This window comes from Sceloporus occidentalis, unplaced genomic scaffold (assembly GCF_023333645.1).
Source record: "Sceloporus occidentalis isolate IW3139 unplaced genomic scaffold, rSceOcc1.0.p SCAF_386, whole genome shotgun sequence".
Classification (NCBI taxonomy): domain Eukaryota; kingdom Metazoa; phylum Chordata; class Lepidosauria; order Squamata; family Phrynosomatidae; genus Sceloporus; species Sceloporus occidentalis.
In genome coordinates, this window is record NW_028317366.1 from 405,683 (window position 1) to 420,277 (window position 14,595).

Below are 14,595 nucleotides of genomic sequence, written 5' to 3' on the forward strand. Positions count from 1 at the left end.
TTACGAGGACATGCGGGGAGGACAATTATTTACATCAGAGCGTATTGTCTTGGGGGGGGTATTTAATGCATACGTTGAGCTGTGTGCCTGGGGGCCACATGAGGCCCAGAGAAGAACGGACTATATCTGAAGCAGCTGTTCTGAAGAGCTTGTTTACCGATCACAGCAATCGTGGACTCTGACATGAAGTATGTGCTTCGGCAGTTATATTTAAAGATTTCGTTAAACGGACACAATGAAGGATATTCTGGATTTACCAAAGGACTGAGATGCAATAAAAGAGAGTAGTACCCATCAGTCCCGAGTCTCTTCATTCAGTACCTATGTAGCGGAAAATCATCGTGTTGGCTTTATGTTCGGCATTGCAGGTATCGGGGTATCTTTGTGTACGATGAGGTCCCTATTCGATCAGGAGAAGTCAAATTCTAGAGCTCCAGATGTTGTGACGTACAACTCCAATCACACTCAGCAAAAGTCTCTTTACACTTTATGCGTTCTCTCAAATCATCAACTCCCCCAACACCCCCCCCCCCACACACACATTTTGAAAAGCGTATCTCATAATAAAAATATGTCTTCTTCTGATCGGGTGGAAGGAAGGGTTGCATGTGGGTCAGAGAGTTAGATGAAAAGTCTCTAGGCTAAAATACGGCATGTGTTAATAAAAAGAATTCCGGTGGTTACATACAGAAAATATGAATTGGAAGATCTCTGAGAAGTTGGTTGCGCAACACAATGCAACAAAGTAACCGAGATCTGGAAAACAGCAAAGGAACATTTTTACCGGTAAGCACGTGTGTTTATACACCCTACAGCCTTTATTGGCCCTGAACACATGTATCCTTATGGGTGTATATGGAATCCACACTCTAAACTCTTGTATGGTGTTAAACATTCTAGAACCAGCTCTGTATTCTCATGTGATCTAGAAATCTGGGAGTAGCTCTATGTTCTCATGAGATACAGAACTCTGGAACCAGCTCTACATTCTAGTGAGATATAAAAACCTCGAACCAGCTCTACATTCTCATGAGATATAGAAACCTGGAACCATATGTACATTATTGAGAGATATAGCACTCTGGAACCAGATCTACATTATTATAAGATATAGAACTATGGGGTCAGGTCTACATTCTCGTGAGATATGGAAACCTGGAACCAGCTCTACATTCTAGTGAGATATCGAACTCTGGAACCAGCTCTGGAACTTGGTGGCATGTTGCAAGATTTGGCTAAACTATGAAAATCCACAAAGTAGTTTTTGCCTTGTAATGCAACCCAAAAATGGGGCCCTGACCAATGTGTTATATATATGATGTATACCTGTGAAGCTTGTCTGCTCAGTTGACTTCCCGTGGTCCTCTTGACGGGTAAAGGCCGGTTTTCTGCACCCCAAAGGCTGTGATGAAGATGTTGATAAGGACCGTCAAGAAAACCAGCCCCGTGGCCACATTGTTCAGCAGATCAAGCCTGGGCTGTTTTTCAATATCGTTCAGGTTTCTACGAGCTGCATAGGTCAAGAACAGAACAGAATCTCAACTTGGGTTCTGCCACATCGCCAACACTCACTCTTGGAAGAACACATGTGGATCAGACAGGAGAAGTGTTTCTATGAAAGCTCGTCGATGCTAATTAAAGCTTCCTTGTGTGAAGAGATCATGAAGCTCTATCAAACATGGATGGAGAGCCCAGTCCCCTTTATATTGTTCTAGATTAGAAAAACAACCGGTAGAAGTCCCCCCAACAATCTAGACATGCTACAGGTAGAAGTTGACCCCTCTGAGACACTGCCTTGAAGCAAAACTATCCGTTAATAAAAATACACAATGGAAAATAGAGATTATGTCAATATAAAATTTTTTAACAAATCGTTACTATTCTATTAAGTTTATAACACCAGATTTCCTCTTTTCTGATTGACCCCTCAACCTGTGCAAAGGAGAGAGGTCAGAATGGGACATCTGCTGGGAGATTGGGACTAGTCGTCGATGTACCCCCTGAAACCCCTGCAGTAAGTGCTGTAAAGGAGTAGCCCTTACCAATAATGATCAGTAGAATCCCAATGACCACCTGCAGAGCAAGTGACAGGCTGATGAGGGTGATGAGAGTGATATAATAAGTGAAACTGGGACCTTGCTCCAGGACAGCTTTCAGTTGTGTTGCATTAGCCATGAATAATGCTACGTCCAACATGCTCTCCGCCAGACTCTTCTTGGTGGCATAATGGTTAATGTTTATTGCAGATCTCCTGGCTGGTCCTGGGTTACCGATCGCCTGGATATATACATATATATATATATGTAAGAAAAATGAAAAAATAGAATAATTACTTTTTGCTTAATTTTAAAGGAAATAACATTGCTGCTCTTCTGTAAATAATGCATGTCCTGTAATTCCATTTCAAACCACTAGGTGTCAGGATTGCCAAACAAAATCGCTAATTGAAATGTATTGAGCCAAAGTATGACATCATAAGCATTTAGATCATACTACACATATCTACTAAATATATTATCATATTATGTGGTAGTAGAAGTATATTATGTGGGATATATTATGTTTAAATATTAAAGAATATTATGTGGGATAGATATCCCTTCCCTGTGTTTCATCGCACAAATGGCATTTAGACAACTGTTCAGCTACTATATTTACTGCAGATGCATTGTTTCAACTGGATCCGTTACTTTACCCAAATTCTACATCCAACGGTCCTATTCGGGTCCATTCGGGTCATATTTGAAATAAACAACATATATTAGAAACCCACCATATTATTATTTTATTTATGTAGCGCCAACAATTAACACAGCGCCTTTTACAGCCCATACCTTCAAAGGGTCTGACTACAATAGAACTGACACATTAGGTAAAGAGGGTCCGGCTCACAGGCTTACAGTATACGATGTGTATAACATGGGGGCAGTTTGTTACTCCTATCACTTCTGTCCATCATATTTCCAAAGAACATGGGTACAGGGTTTTGTCCCATCCAATTTTGAAGGCTACAAACGGAATTCATTGATTTATATAGCACCGTCATATGCTGCGGCGCTGTACAATGGGTAAACAGGACATAACAACTAGTGTGCATCACATAACAATTTGAAACAAAGGATGACGAGGGCCCTGCTCACGCGAACTCCTTCAGCTCGATAGATCATGAGATTCTCGGGGCATCTAGGTTGGGTATCTACCCTTCTGTTGCAACCTGGGTTGTCGGTAATGACTCCTAGACTACAACGTCTGCCAGGGGCAGTTTCCCTCGCACGCCCAATTACCCAGACATTGTCTCATGGGGTGACTCATAAAGGACACCGTGACACATCGCAAACCTCAGTCATCCGGTCAGCGATGCCAACGGGTCAGAAGATACACGTGACGCCGTAACAGGTTTATCAACCTGAACCTGGCAGGGATCCAGCACAGGAACAATGCAATAAAACAATAAATCATTCTCTTTATTACACGATAACATAATAGGGCTGTCTGACCGCACTGGTTTATTTTCCCCTGGTTTCTATTGGAACCGGTTCTTTAGCCCCGGGACAACCTCAAAGCTTCCATATCAAACACCTGAGGGGCCGGGGGGTAGAGTTAGACTTAATATCTTATTATTATTATTTTTTTAATTATTAAATATCTTATTTTTATTATTATTATTATAATAATAAAGAATATATTATATATATATATCGTAAATCCTACATCTAACCGTTCTATATTCACTAAATAAACCTATGGAAGAGTGTTATTTATTTATGTTATATTTGTATTTTCAACTGTCATTTCGTTAACCCTTTGAGTACCACAGCCTTCCTCTTCCTTTCATGCATTGCTTTTAAAATTCTCAGTTTTAAGAAATGAGGTAAAAATCCCTTGAAATAAGTGGTTTCCCCGTACATGGCTTGTCTCGTCGCCGTATACCCGGCCCAGCCTCCGATCAGGTGTTTGATGCTTGGCCGGCACGGGTGGAAATAATAAAAAGGATTGAGTCACAAATGACTCCATAATTAGGCAATTCTTGATGATATGATACTTTGGGATTTGACGTTTCCAGGCGTGCGCCTGTTTTTAAAAATTCCTTTTGGTTTAGTAAATTTAGTATTTAACCCCTTAGGGACAATGGGCGGTCCCTAAACCCATTGAAAGCAATGCATTTTGAGCCTGTACATGTAGGGGCTTTGTCATTAAGGGGTTAAATAGTCGCCCCAGTCATCATACGCTTCTTAAATGCCTCTGATAGCTGCGCCGTCCCTTTAAATCTTCGTGGTGTGGCTTTTGTCAATGGAGGATTCTGCAGAATCTCCCCCATTATGCATTTGCCCCCTTTCCTCCTGCCCCTCCACTAATTTCCTTGCATGAGATGTGTTCAGCTCTCCCCCGGTTCAAGCAGCCAATCAGCAGTAGGACACGCTGGACCATGGAGGAGGAGGGCAGCTGCAGCAACAGGGCTGCAACTTCCAGGTCAACTTCCAGGTCTTTTTTTTCTTTCGAAGACTGCATATTGAAGTATTCGCGGAGGGTTGGGGTTACTCACCGAGTACTTTAATATGCATATTCTTTAAACAGGGTGTCGAGGACATTAAACTGACCCTTTAACACACTAGGGGTTTAAAGCAGTAAAAGTGAAGCAGTTGCCATAGCAATCAGTGCAATACCCGGTGCAAAGAGTTATAGGGGAATCGGCGGAGATTAGCGCCTAAACCTGATGAGCATTTAACATTAAAATGAGTCAGAAAAAGTATTTTCATTTAATCCAATAATTCTAGTGCATTTTTTTCCCATCCTATAATGGAAATAAAACATCGTAAAAAAACAAATAATAATCACCAGTTTTGTATCCGATTGTAAAATTGACCCCGTGGCACAAAACTAATTCTATATCAAAGAATTTTTTTTTTTGTTTGTATCCGATAAAAAATACATTTTCAAAAATATTGTTTTTGTTTTTTTTGGAAAGTTCTGTCTTTTGCATAATGTAACGTTTTTCAGGCAGCTGCATATCAGCCATTTGTATGATTCTCGCGCTGTTATCTGAGCCCCAATCTCCTTATCATACTGCCTGTGGGGAACAATAGAATGGCTCGGTCTTAATCACCCAGCCGGACACTGACTTATAACTGACGGACTAAAGTCTAAAGGAGGAGCAGACTTTATTAGATAAAGAATCAGCTCGGTGTGGCGGACCCGGACTAGAATATTTGAAATCAGGTAATTACAACAAAAAAGACTTTTCGGTGCAAAGCCGATCAATCAATAAAATACACAGAGCCGCGTGAAGAGACAAATTAATCCGGGGAACCGGCGGCTGCCGCCATTCTTTTCCTGCTTTGGCAGCCGTTCCGATCGTCCCAGGGAAAGAACCTGGATGGGCCTGCGTCTGCCCTCACACGCTGGGCACACGCCAAGATGGCTGCGGGCGAGGAGGGAGGAGACGCGAGGGCAATTATAACATTAATAATAGAAAGCACACTGCACGGGGATGAATACGCAACCGTCATAGCTGCCGATTGTTACGAGACAGTCCTGGTTTTCAGACACTGTCCTGCTTTTAGGGGCAGCGGGGATCATGGGTTGGTTTAGAGAGGTCCTCTGATCTAGCGGGCTTTAATTGACATCATAAATAGTTTTCCACAAGTCATGAAGTCACTCGAAATTCCAATCAGGTCCCTCCTCCTAACCAAACCTCAGAAATGCCCCAAAAAGCACCCCCCCCACTCCCAATGTTGCCTATTGGCCCTGGGGGGTAGTTTAGCTAGTCCCTTCTCTATCCTCTGTTTAGTTCGGAGGTCAGTCGAGGCCACAAAATACAGTTTATTTTTTCATTTCTAATACTGGAGAATGATCTTCCCGTTCTAACATCTGGGGCAGATTAGGAATTCTATGGTCTATGGTGCCGGGCGGAAATTCCATTGGGGCGTCACAGAAGAAACAGAGAGGAAAGAGATGTGCATCAAAAATATTTCATGAATAATCGCAGGATCGGGGAGGGAGAAGGGCAGAGAAGATAGATAAACACAGAATCAACCAGAAATGGAGGAACCTCCAAAAAAATAACTTTAATCAACAACCAATTAATCAACCGTCTGCATTGTTGCTGGAGGAACAGTCCTTGTATGATCCGCCATGCAGGTTGATTTAAATATATATATAATTATTATCATACTTGAGAACTCTCGGGTGCCCCAGGTCAGGGCCCTGAATCTGTGGGTCGCCGGGGCATTGTCTAGGAATGCCAACTCCAGCTAAACTCCCTGCCCACCCTGTACAACTTAAAGTGGTCAGGGCTCTCCATGCTTATGTACGTGAGAGTCCCACCCATGTATGTCACAAGCCCCCCCTTTAGGTCATAAGCACCACGCACTGATAAGCCCCGCCCCCGAGAAGCCTCTCTCCTCGAAGAGGAAGCGCTCCGCGTAGGCGGAGCCTGAAAGTATGGTATTTATTTATTGCTTACAATAAATATTTTGCCTTAAGTGCTCTAAAAACCTGCAGTCGCTCCCTACCTATATTGAACATAGTTATCCTATGGAGCACATGTTTAACCCTATGTTTCCTGATTTGCATTCCAGTTCTAAAACCAGTTAAAGCTACACAGAAACTGAAAGAATATATAAACTGAGCAGCCGCTACTAATGCTAAGTATTGTGTGCTAAGAACAAGAGATAAGAAACTTGCCAGATGGACGTGTGGAGCAACCATTATGGAAAAACTATTATTATTATTATTATTATTATTATTATTATTTTGGTACCTTTATTAACTGTAAAGTATTCACAAGATAGCAGAACAAATAAAGATTCTGCTCCAACAGGCAACAGATAATAAAAACACAAATTGGGGGCTTTTAGGGCAGTAGAACCCTGCAATACCCTGATACCCAGCAAACATTCTGACCTCCTAGAAAAGAGGGGCTTCAGGAAAAGAGGGTCATACATATTGGGGTCCCAAAAGGAACTGTTTCTCCTAAGAAGAACACACGGAAGTTGCCCTTCCAAGAAAACTAGGGGTGTTATGGTTTGGGTCCCCCCTAAAAACACTTTAATGCATATGGTGGCTGAGTGGTCCCTTTAAATTTCATGGTGCAAATGCATGGGGGGATTCTGCGGAATCGTCCAATTTAAAAAGTCCTTTAATACGTATTCTTTGATCAGGAGACTGCCTGGGACCCTGGGGTGTCTCTTTAACACCGCGAGACCTACATCTAGCCAAGTGCAGAGTAAAGAGAGAGAGAGAATGGAGAGAATGAAAAATAAACGGGAACAGAGGAGGAAAACGCAGCCAAAAAAACGGTAAATGCGGAAATATATAATATACAGATGAGTAGAAAGTACTAAAAAGATCAGAAAAAGGAAGAAGTCCAACCTACACGTCCTAGGAAGGAGGAAAATGGTGGCGAGCTGTAAACGGCAAATTTTAACCCCTCAATCTCACGAAGGATAAGGAATGTGTAGCAAAGCAATCACTTTACTCGCCCCTTAGTGAGCCAGGGTACTAATGGCTGCATTGAAGTAATTTAGGGCAGAAAAGGGCACCGTAACTCAATGGAGAGAGCAGAAAAACCCGTAATTGGGAACAGCTTTTGGAAGTCGACGGAGACATCAGGGCGAAAGCTGTGATTGCGGAGGGTTAATGGATTGTGTGTGGTGGCGAGAGTAAGGGGGGGTTCTTTAGATGCGATTGGGGGTTTTGAGGTTTCCTGACCCCCCCACCAGCAAAACCACAATCTCATTAACAAGCCAGTAACTAAACGGCGTGGAATTTCAGGAGGATCTGAAATAGAACATTCTACACGGAGATTCTAAATATCATGGGCAGCGGAGTGCGGGGAAGGACGGGGTTAATACCCTTACTTACCCCCCAGGCATACTCACCTCCATACTGATGCGCTCCCCCTCCGTGCCCATGCCTGGCTACTGTGCTGGGCGAGTGTCGGGGTCCTGGCGGGGTGCAGTTTTCTGGGTGGGAGTGCAGCTGGACACACACATGTACCATTCATCCAGCCCGAGTGGGACGCCATCCACGGAGCAGGGAGTGAGGGGGGCCGCACACAGGATCCTCATTGTACGCATGTGAAAGCGCTCACACATTTAACATCTTCCACACAGGCTGAATTTATGATGAGCAACAAGAAATGTATATATATTTTATGGGGCAATAGTAAGATTTTTGTAGAGGTGATAAATACATAGGTGCCAAGAGCTGCGCATTTGCCGGGACAGTCCTGACAGCTGGAGGGGGCGTTATAGAGATATATAAGGCTATGTAGAAAATATATCTTTTAAAAGTAGAGTTTCTCAAGTAGAGCTACAGCTCGGGATTTCAGGATCTCCTGAGATGTATGGGAGCAGCTCTATGAATTCTGAAAGCCTGAAGGACGGTAGCCTTTGCAGCAATTTGAGCTCCAGCAGCTCGTCTGCTGGATTTGGCCCCGCGGGCCGGCCTTCGTCCCCCACGTGCATCAATGGGCCTCGGCCGCGCATGACCCTGTCGCCGGTTCACCACTTTTCCTTCCTTGAACCCCTTTTGACCGACCGCTGCAGACCAACCCACAAGAGATACAGTTTTGGAGATGCTCGGACCCGGTCGTCTCACCATCACAATTTGGCCCTCGCCATTTTTCCTGCTTCTAACATCAACTTTGAGGGGGAAATGTTCACTCACTCCCTAATATATCCCCCCCACTGACATGCACCATCATAACAAGATTATCCGTGTTATTCCCGTCACCTGCCGGTGGTCAGAATGTTATCCCTGATCGGTGTATAGATTTGAAAAGCTCCTCTGTGTATATCATGGCAGAAGCAATCTTATGTAGAGCGATCACCGAGAGGTTCATTAAGTCAAATCTTTGCAAAATTGTGTTTCAGATGAACCAAAGGAAACCAAACATATCTCCTGAGGCCAAACTTAAAATCTCTGTTAACCGGTACATGAAATACGCTGACCCAAAACATGTTCCTTGAGATAACCCCCGCTTGCAGTTCTACGGCTCGTCCTTGGCTCTTCAATCCTTCTCGTACCGGCCAAATTTACTTGGCCATTTCTCAAAGAAGGAGCACCGGGCAGAAGAGCCGCGGAAGAGATTAGTGGCTTCCAACCACATTCTTACCTCTGTTCAGCTTTTCCGTAGCATTTCATTTATTTTCTTCTGGGGATGAGGAGGCGGCAAATCCTGTGGCTAACTCCTTCTAATAATTTAGGCTTGTTAATGTTTTCATTTCGTGGCCACCATCCTGAAGAACTAAAGGCACGCTACCTCATACCATGGTTAGGGTTGTTGATGGGCACCGCCAACTACCCATCAACTAATTCTTAAGGGTTAAGATTCCAGTGGGTTCTCCGTAAGTATCGTATGCTTCCTCCTTTATGACCGTAATTAGGATCAGCTACAGTTACACCTTAGCACCATGTCGGCTCCTTCTACATGCAGGAAAGGCCGAGGTTAGTAATGGCAGGAGAAGCCTATCCTTAACCTATTCCTTGTGAATTCCCATCACGGCATAGAAACATTTTCATACGAAGCGATACATCGTTATAACACGTTAGTTCTGAACTGGGTTGCGGGTAACGAAATTGCTAATTCAGGCTGTAATTACGAGAAAAGGGGAAAGACGTGAGACTTTAAGGTTTCGAAGTATTATTTGTTCTGCTTGTGTTACATACGAGAAGCGGCTTGGAAATCCTAAATATAGAAGTGTAAATCTCGGCAGGAATGTGGCGCCCGTATGATAGGAGCGAGCCAAGGAATGCGCCCCGCGGCCCACAGAGCACTGATACACATGTGTATTGTCATTGTGAGAGTGGGGTACACACATGGCACCCCACAGCTCTCCAGACCGGACTGGGGATGACTAAGGGGTGCTGTCCCTTTAAGGCCAGCAGCCACCAAGTGACTGCCAGCTGTATACGCGTGGCATATTCTACCAGGGCGGAAAAGTTCAGGGGGGGCACCCATTTGCCCCTAAACTGGGGTCAGATCACTTTATTTAAGAATTAGGCTACTCGGTGTGCTACTGTTTAATGGGACGGAGATCTCAGACCTCCCGAACAGGCCCGTTTACACTGCACGCTGCGCCCAGGAACCACGCGTCTTTCATAGGCAAAACACCGGGATATGATGTCATATCCCTGAGCTCAAGAGCAAGGATGGCCGCGGAGGGACGACTGGGGACACTTCACCACCAGAGATACATCATTTTCTTAAAAGAGAGGCACCAAACCACTTGACATCGTTAATCCGGGTCCCATTCTTCAAGAAAACTTCAACCAATTCTTCTCGAGCTGAGATGCATCAATGCCTAACATGCACGGGCCTGTGAGATTTGTTGGCTGCACCCCGCGCTTTTTTTTTTGCAATATTTGGCTTCTTCTATAATTATATCATCGTCGTCTCATATGTAATATAAATGCTGAACTCTATAGAATATGGAATTTTGTAACAACATGTTCAGAATCAATCTAAAAGACGCCTTTTCTTTAAGTTGCTTTGGAAATGCAGTAAATTGACTAAAGACGGACAACATCTGGCTGGCGATCCAAGTCAAGGAGTCCACCCAAGGTCAACAGCCAATGTGGACCTGACCGTAATCCAATTGAATAGACTGATTATCGGGTTGTTAGCTAAAGGACGTGTTTGGTTTTAGCTGGCAATCTTACGCAGGGTTAACCCCCCCCAAACCATACACCCAGAGAGGTAGGCAACGCATCACGACCACGTGAATCAAAGAGTTAAACTGAGATTAACTTGGCAAACGTCAGACTTCACCTGGGGCTAAATATTTTCCCGGTCATTAGCTTACAAACGTGCTCCTTACCATGCCCCCCCCCCCCCCCGTGCCTTATCTGCCCATACATCTAAATGAGTAATAACTCCTGTGAGATTTCTCCCAGTGCCTAGATTTCACCGAGACTTTACTCGGGGTGGTTTTTCTTTCTAAAACTTTTATTTTTTGTAAAATGACATTTTTATTCCCCCATCATAAAACCATCCAAAATCCAAATCAGACTGTATTGATTCTAGACCTGTGGATCTGAACATTATGATCTGGGGTAAATTATTATACCAACCATGAGACTGGTGTCTTTCTCTTCAGGATAGTCGCCTGTCTTAGTCTTAATCACTCAGCCAGACTCTCTGACTAATGAAAGTCTATGGAGGAACGGACTTCATTAGCATCGCCATAAAGCATCAGCTCAGTGTGGTGTTTGAGCCGGGAAAGTCAACCAAAATACCACATTAATGAGATAAAACCAGGATTTTGTCACCGACCGACATTACTGTACACAGAGCTGTGTTCAGACATGGGCGGCATAATCTTTCTTTTGTATCACGTGTAGATGATGTACACACACATACAAAGTTGACTAATTGTATGTTGGGAGCTATTGCCCAGAAACTGTCTCTGCCTGTCCCTGATCGGTCAACACTTGGGGAGACAGAATTCACTGTAATCGTGAGGCTGGGCATTTCTCCAAATATCCCCCCCCCATCCAAGCTGTCTCGTGTATCCACAAACAAGAAAGGACCGTCTGTTTAAAGAATCCCCCACCCCACCCCACTTCTCCCTTTTCCAAGTTTGAACACAAGGAACAAGTCTATTTCTCTGTGTCGATAAGAGAGCGCAGAGCAAGCGTGCTTTTCAAGCTAGTGCTTCGTGACTTTACTCTCTGAAAATATTTTCTACCCAATGCCCGATGACGGTAAATGCCCGACTGTCATTGTTAAAGGAAATAACAAAAGCTTTCGGTGCATTTCGTGATTTCGACCAGATTCTGATTCTTAGAGCCACTAAATAAATGGCTAAATATAGTTTTGGCGCATCTTCCATTTTTGGTGGGGTGGGAAGTAATTTGGAGATAGACAAGCGGTGAGATCAGTCACTACTAGTGGTGCCAAATGGTCATAGAAGAACGTTACCACCTCGTAGATGAACTTAGGACAACTGTTGAGTAAGACTTCGCAGCCTTCAGTTCAAGGGCTCAGAGATTGTAAGCGGAATCTGTGGAACCTAATCCTTGAATTTAGATTTGTTTCATCTTTTAATTTGATGGTTTTCATCCCCAGGAACCAGTGGCAACTTACCTCAATTCAAGATGGAGCTGCTGAGGAGCACCTCAAACAACAACTCAACTCAAGGGTAAACTAATTAGTAGGAGTCAAGATTCCACTGGGTTCCTTTTGAGTTTAACACTCTTAAGATTCCTCTTTTATGGCTATAATTAAGACCAACTTTAGTTTTCACTATTCCTGACAACTTAGCACCATGTCTTCTTTATGTATGTACAGGAACACCCCAGGTATTCATGGCAGAAGAAGTCTATCCTGAATCAATACCGTGTGAATAATTGCCACGCTTAGATCGTAACCAGAATCCATGAACAACCCCAACCTTCGAAGATCCCAAGAATAACCTGTCAGCCATAAACTACAACAGGTTCAGACCCATACATGTTTAACTCAGTTGGACAAATGCATGTCCAGGGAACGTTTTCCTAATGATAGTCCTCGCTAATACCCCTCTTGGGGCTCAAAATAATTGGTAAATCAGAATTTAATAATTTTTTCCAATAAGGGTACTAAAAAAAACTGTCTACAAAAGAAATAATGAAACACCACGAAAACATCAAATATTTGGTTGTGTCAAAGGCAGGGTCCGGGTACATTGGCCTCCGCCTTGGTCTTTCCTTATTGTTGGAGTGGCTGGATAACTATGGAGGTGCCGATCTGCATAAGACATTGTGAAAGTTGGCTGACTGAAGCACATTTATGCTATCATTTCCCTCTCCCCTTCATACAAAGAGGTGATTATTCTGTCGAAACTCATGTAGCATATCTGCCAAGATATTTCTGTACCGTGTTACATCACCATCCAGCTCCTGCCCGTGTTTTATGCATGGCAGCTGGCCTTTGATCTCATTGAACCAAGCCTGAATGGGGTCATTAATTGCCTGAATGATCTGCTGCTGCTGGTCACAATAATTCGGATGAAAATAGGTCTACCTTGCAAACAAAGAGTCTTCTTAAGGGCACCAAACAGCCCCTCCGTGAACCCCAACATTTTAACCCTGGTAAGAGGGGCAAGGGAATTGTTGGAACAATGACTTCTTCATTGAACCCTGCATTAGCACATGTTCATGTTTCCTAAATGAACAAATATTAGCCCTTTAATAGCCCATCACAAAATGCTATTGTAGAGATTTGCTAATGGTGGTAACCAAATGGTCCTAAGAAGGGTCCCTATGAAAAAACATTAAGTATCAGGTGCTAAAGGTGTTCAGGATAAAGCCACCTGTATTCAAGCAGCGATTTCAGCTGCGATATTATAGGAAGAACGCTGCAAACGGGAAGCTCAGACATCATTCAATCATAGTAGAATATGAAGGAGTTGGCTTCAGACTGTGAGACCCCGAGAACCTGTCCATGTACCCTGAGATTGGGGTAGAGACCTTGAGACAATTGGTCATCGCAACCAAAGATAGATCCAAGACAATTATGGCTGGCGTTCAATAATTTGCCAATCTCACAGTCATAGAGAGAACTAACTGCTGTTTTAAGTAAGGAACAACCATACGTTTGTATACAATTAATAGCATCATTGTATCACTGTAACTTTAAAAGAAATCTATAAAATGAGCACACATTGGATTACCGTTAAGCAAGAGCATCGTATATATATATATATATATATATATATATATATATATATATATATATATATTTATATACATATATATTGTCTATAATGAGTTAAGTAGGTGGTCCAGGTTTTGAATATAGTTGGATCGTGGTGAAGAATGGTAATCCTGGCTCAAATGATCAAAAATCCCAGCTGTTGTTAGAAGAATCAAATGTTGGGAAGGCCAGAGTCATCTGATTTAGGGCTGAACAAATGGCACATACCCATCCTTAACCCTGTCAGTGCCCTAAAGGTGTGAGAACCGGCGTACAACAAATGTCCCATAAAGGGACAAAAAAATAGGTTAAACGTACAGCCCCCGCTCGATAGAATATCAAGATTCAGCTCACTTTTGCCATTACAGAAGAAAGAATCTCCACTGGCATATCCGTCTGATCCTGCCCATAGTCTAGAACTTTAAATAATATCACTTTTTAGAATTACCCAATTTCTGGATATCTGCACAGCTTGATAATGGATGCACCACTTCTGTTAGGGAAACATTAAAGGACCCCTTGACAAATGAACTGGGGAAGAAAAGGTTAAAGTGATGCGGATAGAATATGATGTCGTATACACGCATTATTTTAGGAGGATACGGTTCCAGCTGGGACTAGCGTTCAAAGATGATTGACTGAGATTGAAATGGGGTTGGCAGGCTATGGCATCTGCCAATTGCCGAGTATCTCCTTACAACACATGCCGTCTTCCCCATCTGTACAATATCGCATGTCTCTTCAGCTGCAAAGTTACAGATATCCGCTTCAGAGAAATGCGGGTCATCCCAGCCAGATACTGTACAAACGCGCGGGGGCAGATAACGCTGCCGGTCATGGCACTTTCTTTCCACAACCACATACTTTCGTTAAATGGGCACAAAGGGAGTGCCAGCCTACCCTTTCTATGCTTT

General features: G+C 43.3%; 1 protein-coding gene across 1 annotated transcript; it reads right to left on the reverse strand.

Annotated features, from left to right (window-relative positions):
- Positions 1-1,343: 1,343 nt before the first annotated feature.
- On the reverse strand, positions 1,344-7,913 carry NINJ2 (ninjurin 2). Its single transcript, XM_089506475.1, has 3 exons — positions 7,864-7,913; positions 2,043-2,251; positions 1,344-1,510 (listed from the first exon to the last, which is right to left on the reverse strand). The coding sequence occupies exons 1-3, from the start codon at positions 7,911-7,913 to the stop codon at positions 1,344-1,346; spliced, it is 426 nt and encodes a 141-aa protein (XP_089362601.1).
- Positions 7,914-14,595: the final 6,682 nt, after the last annotated feature.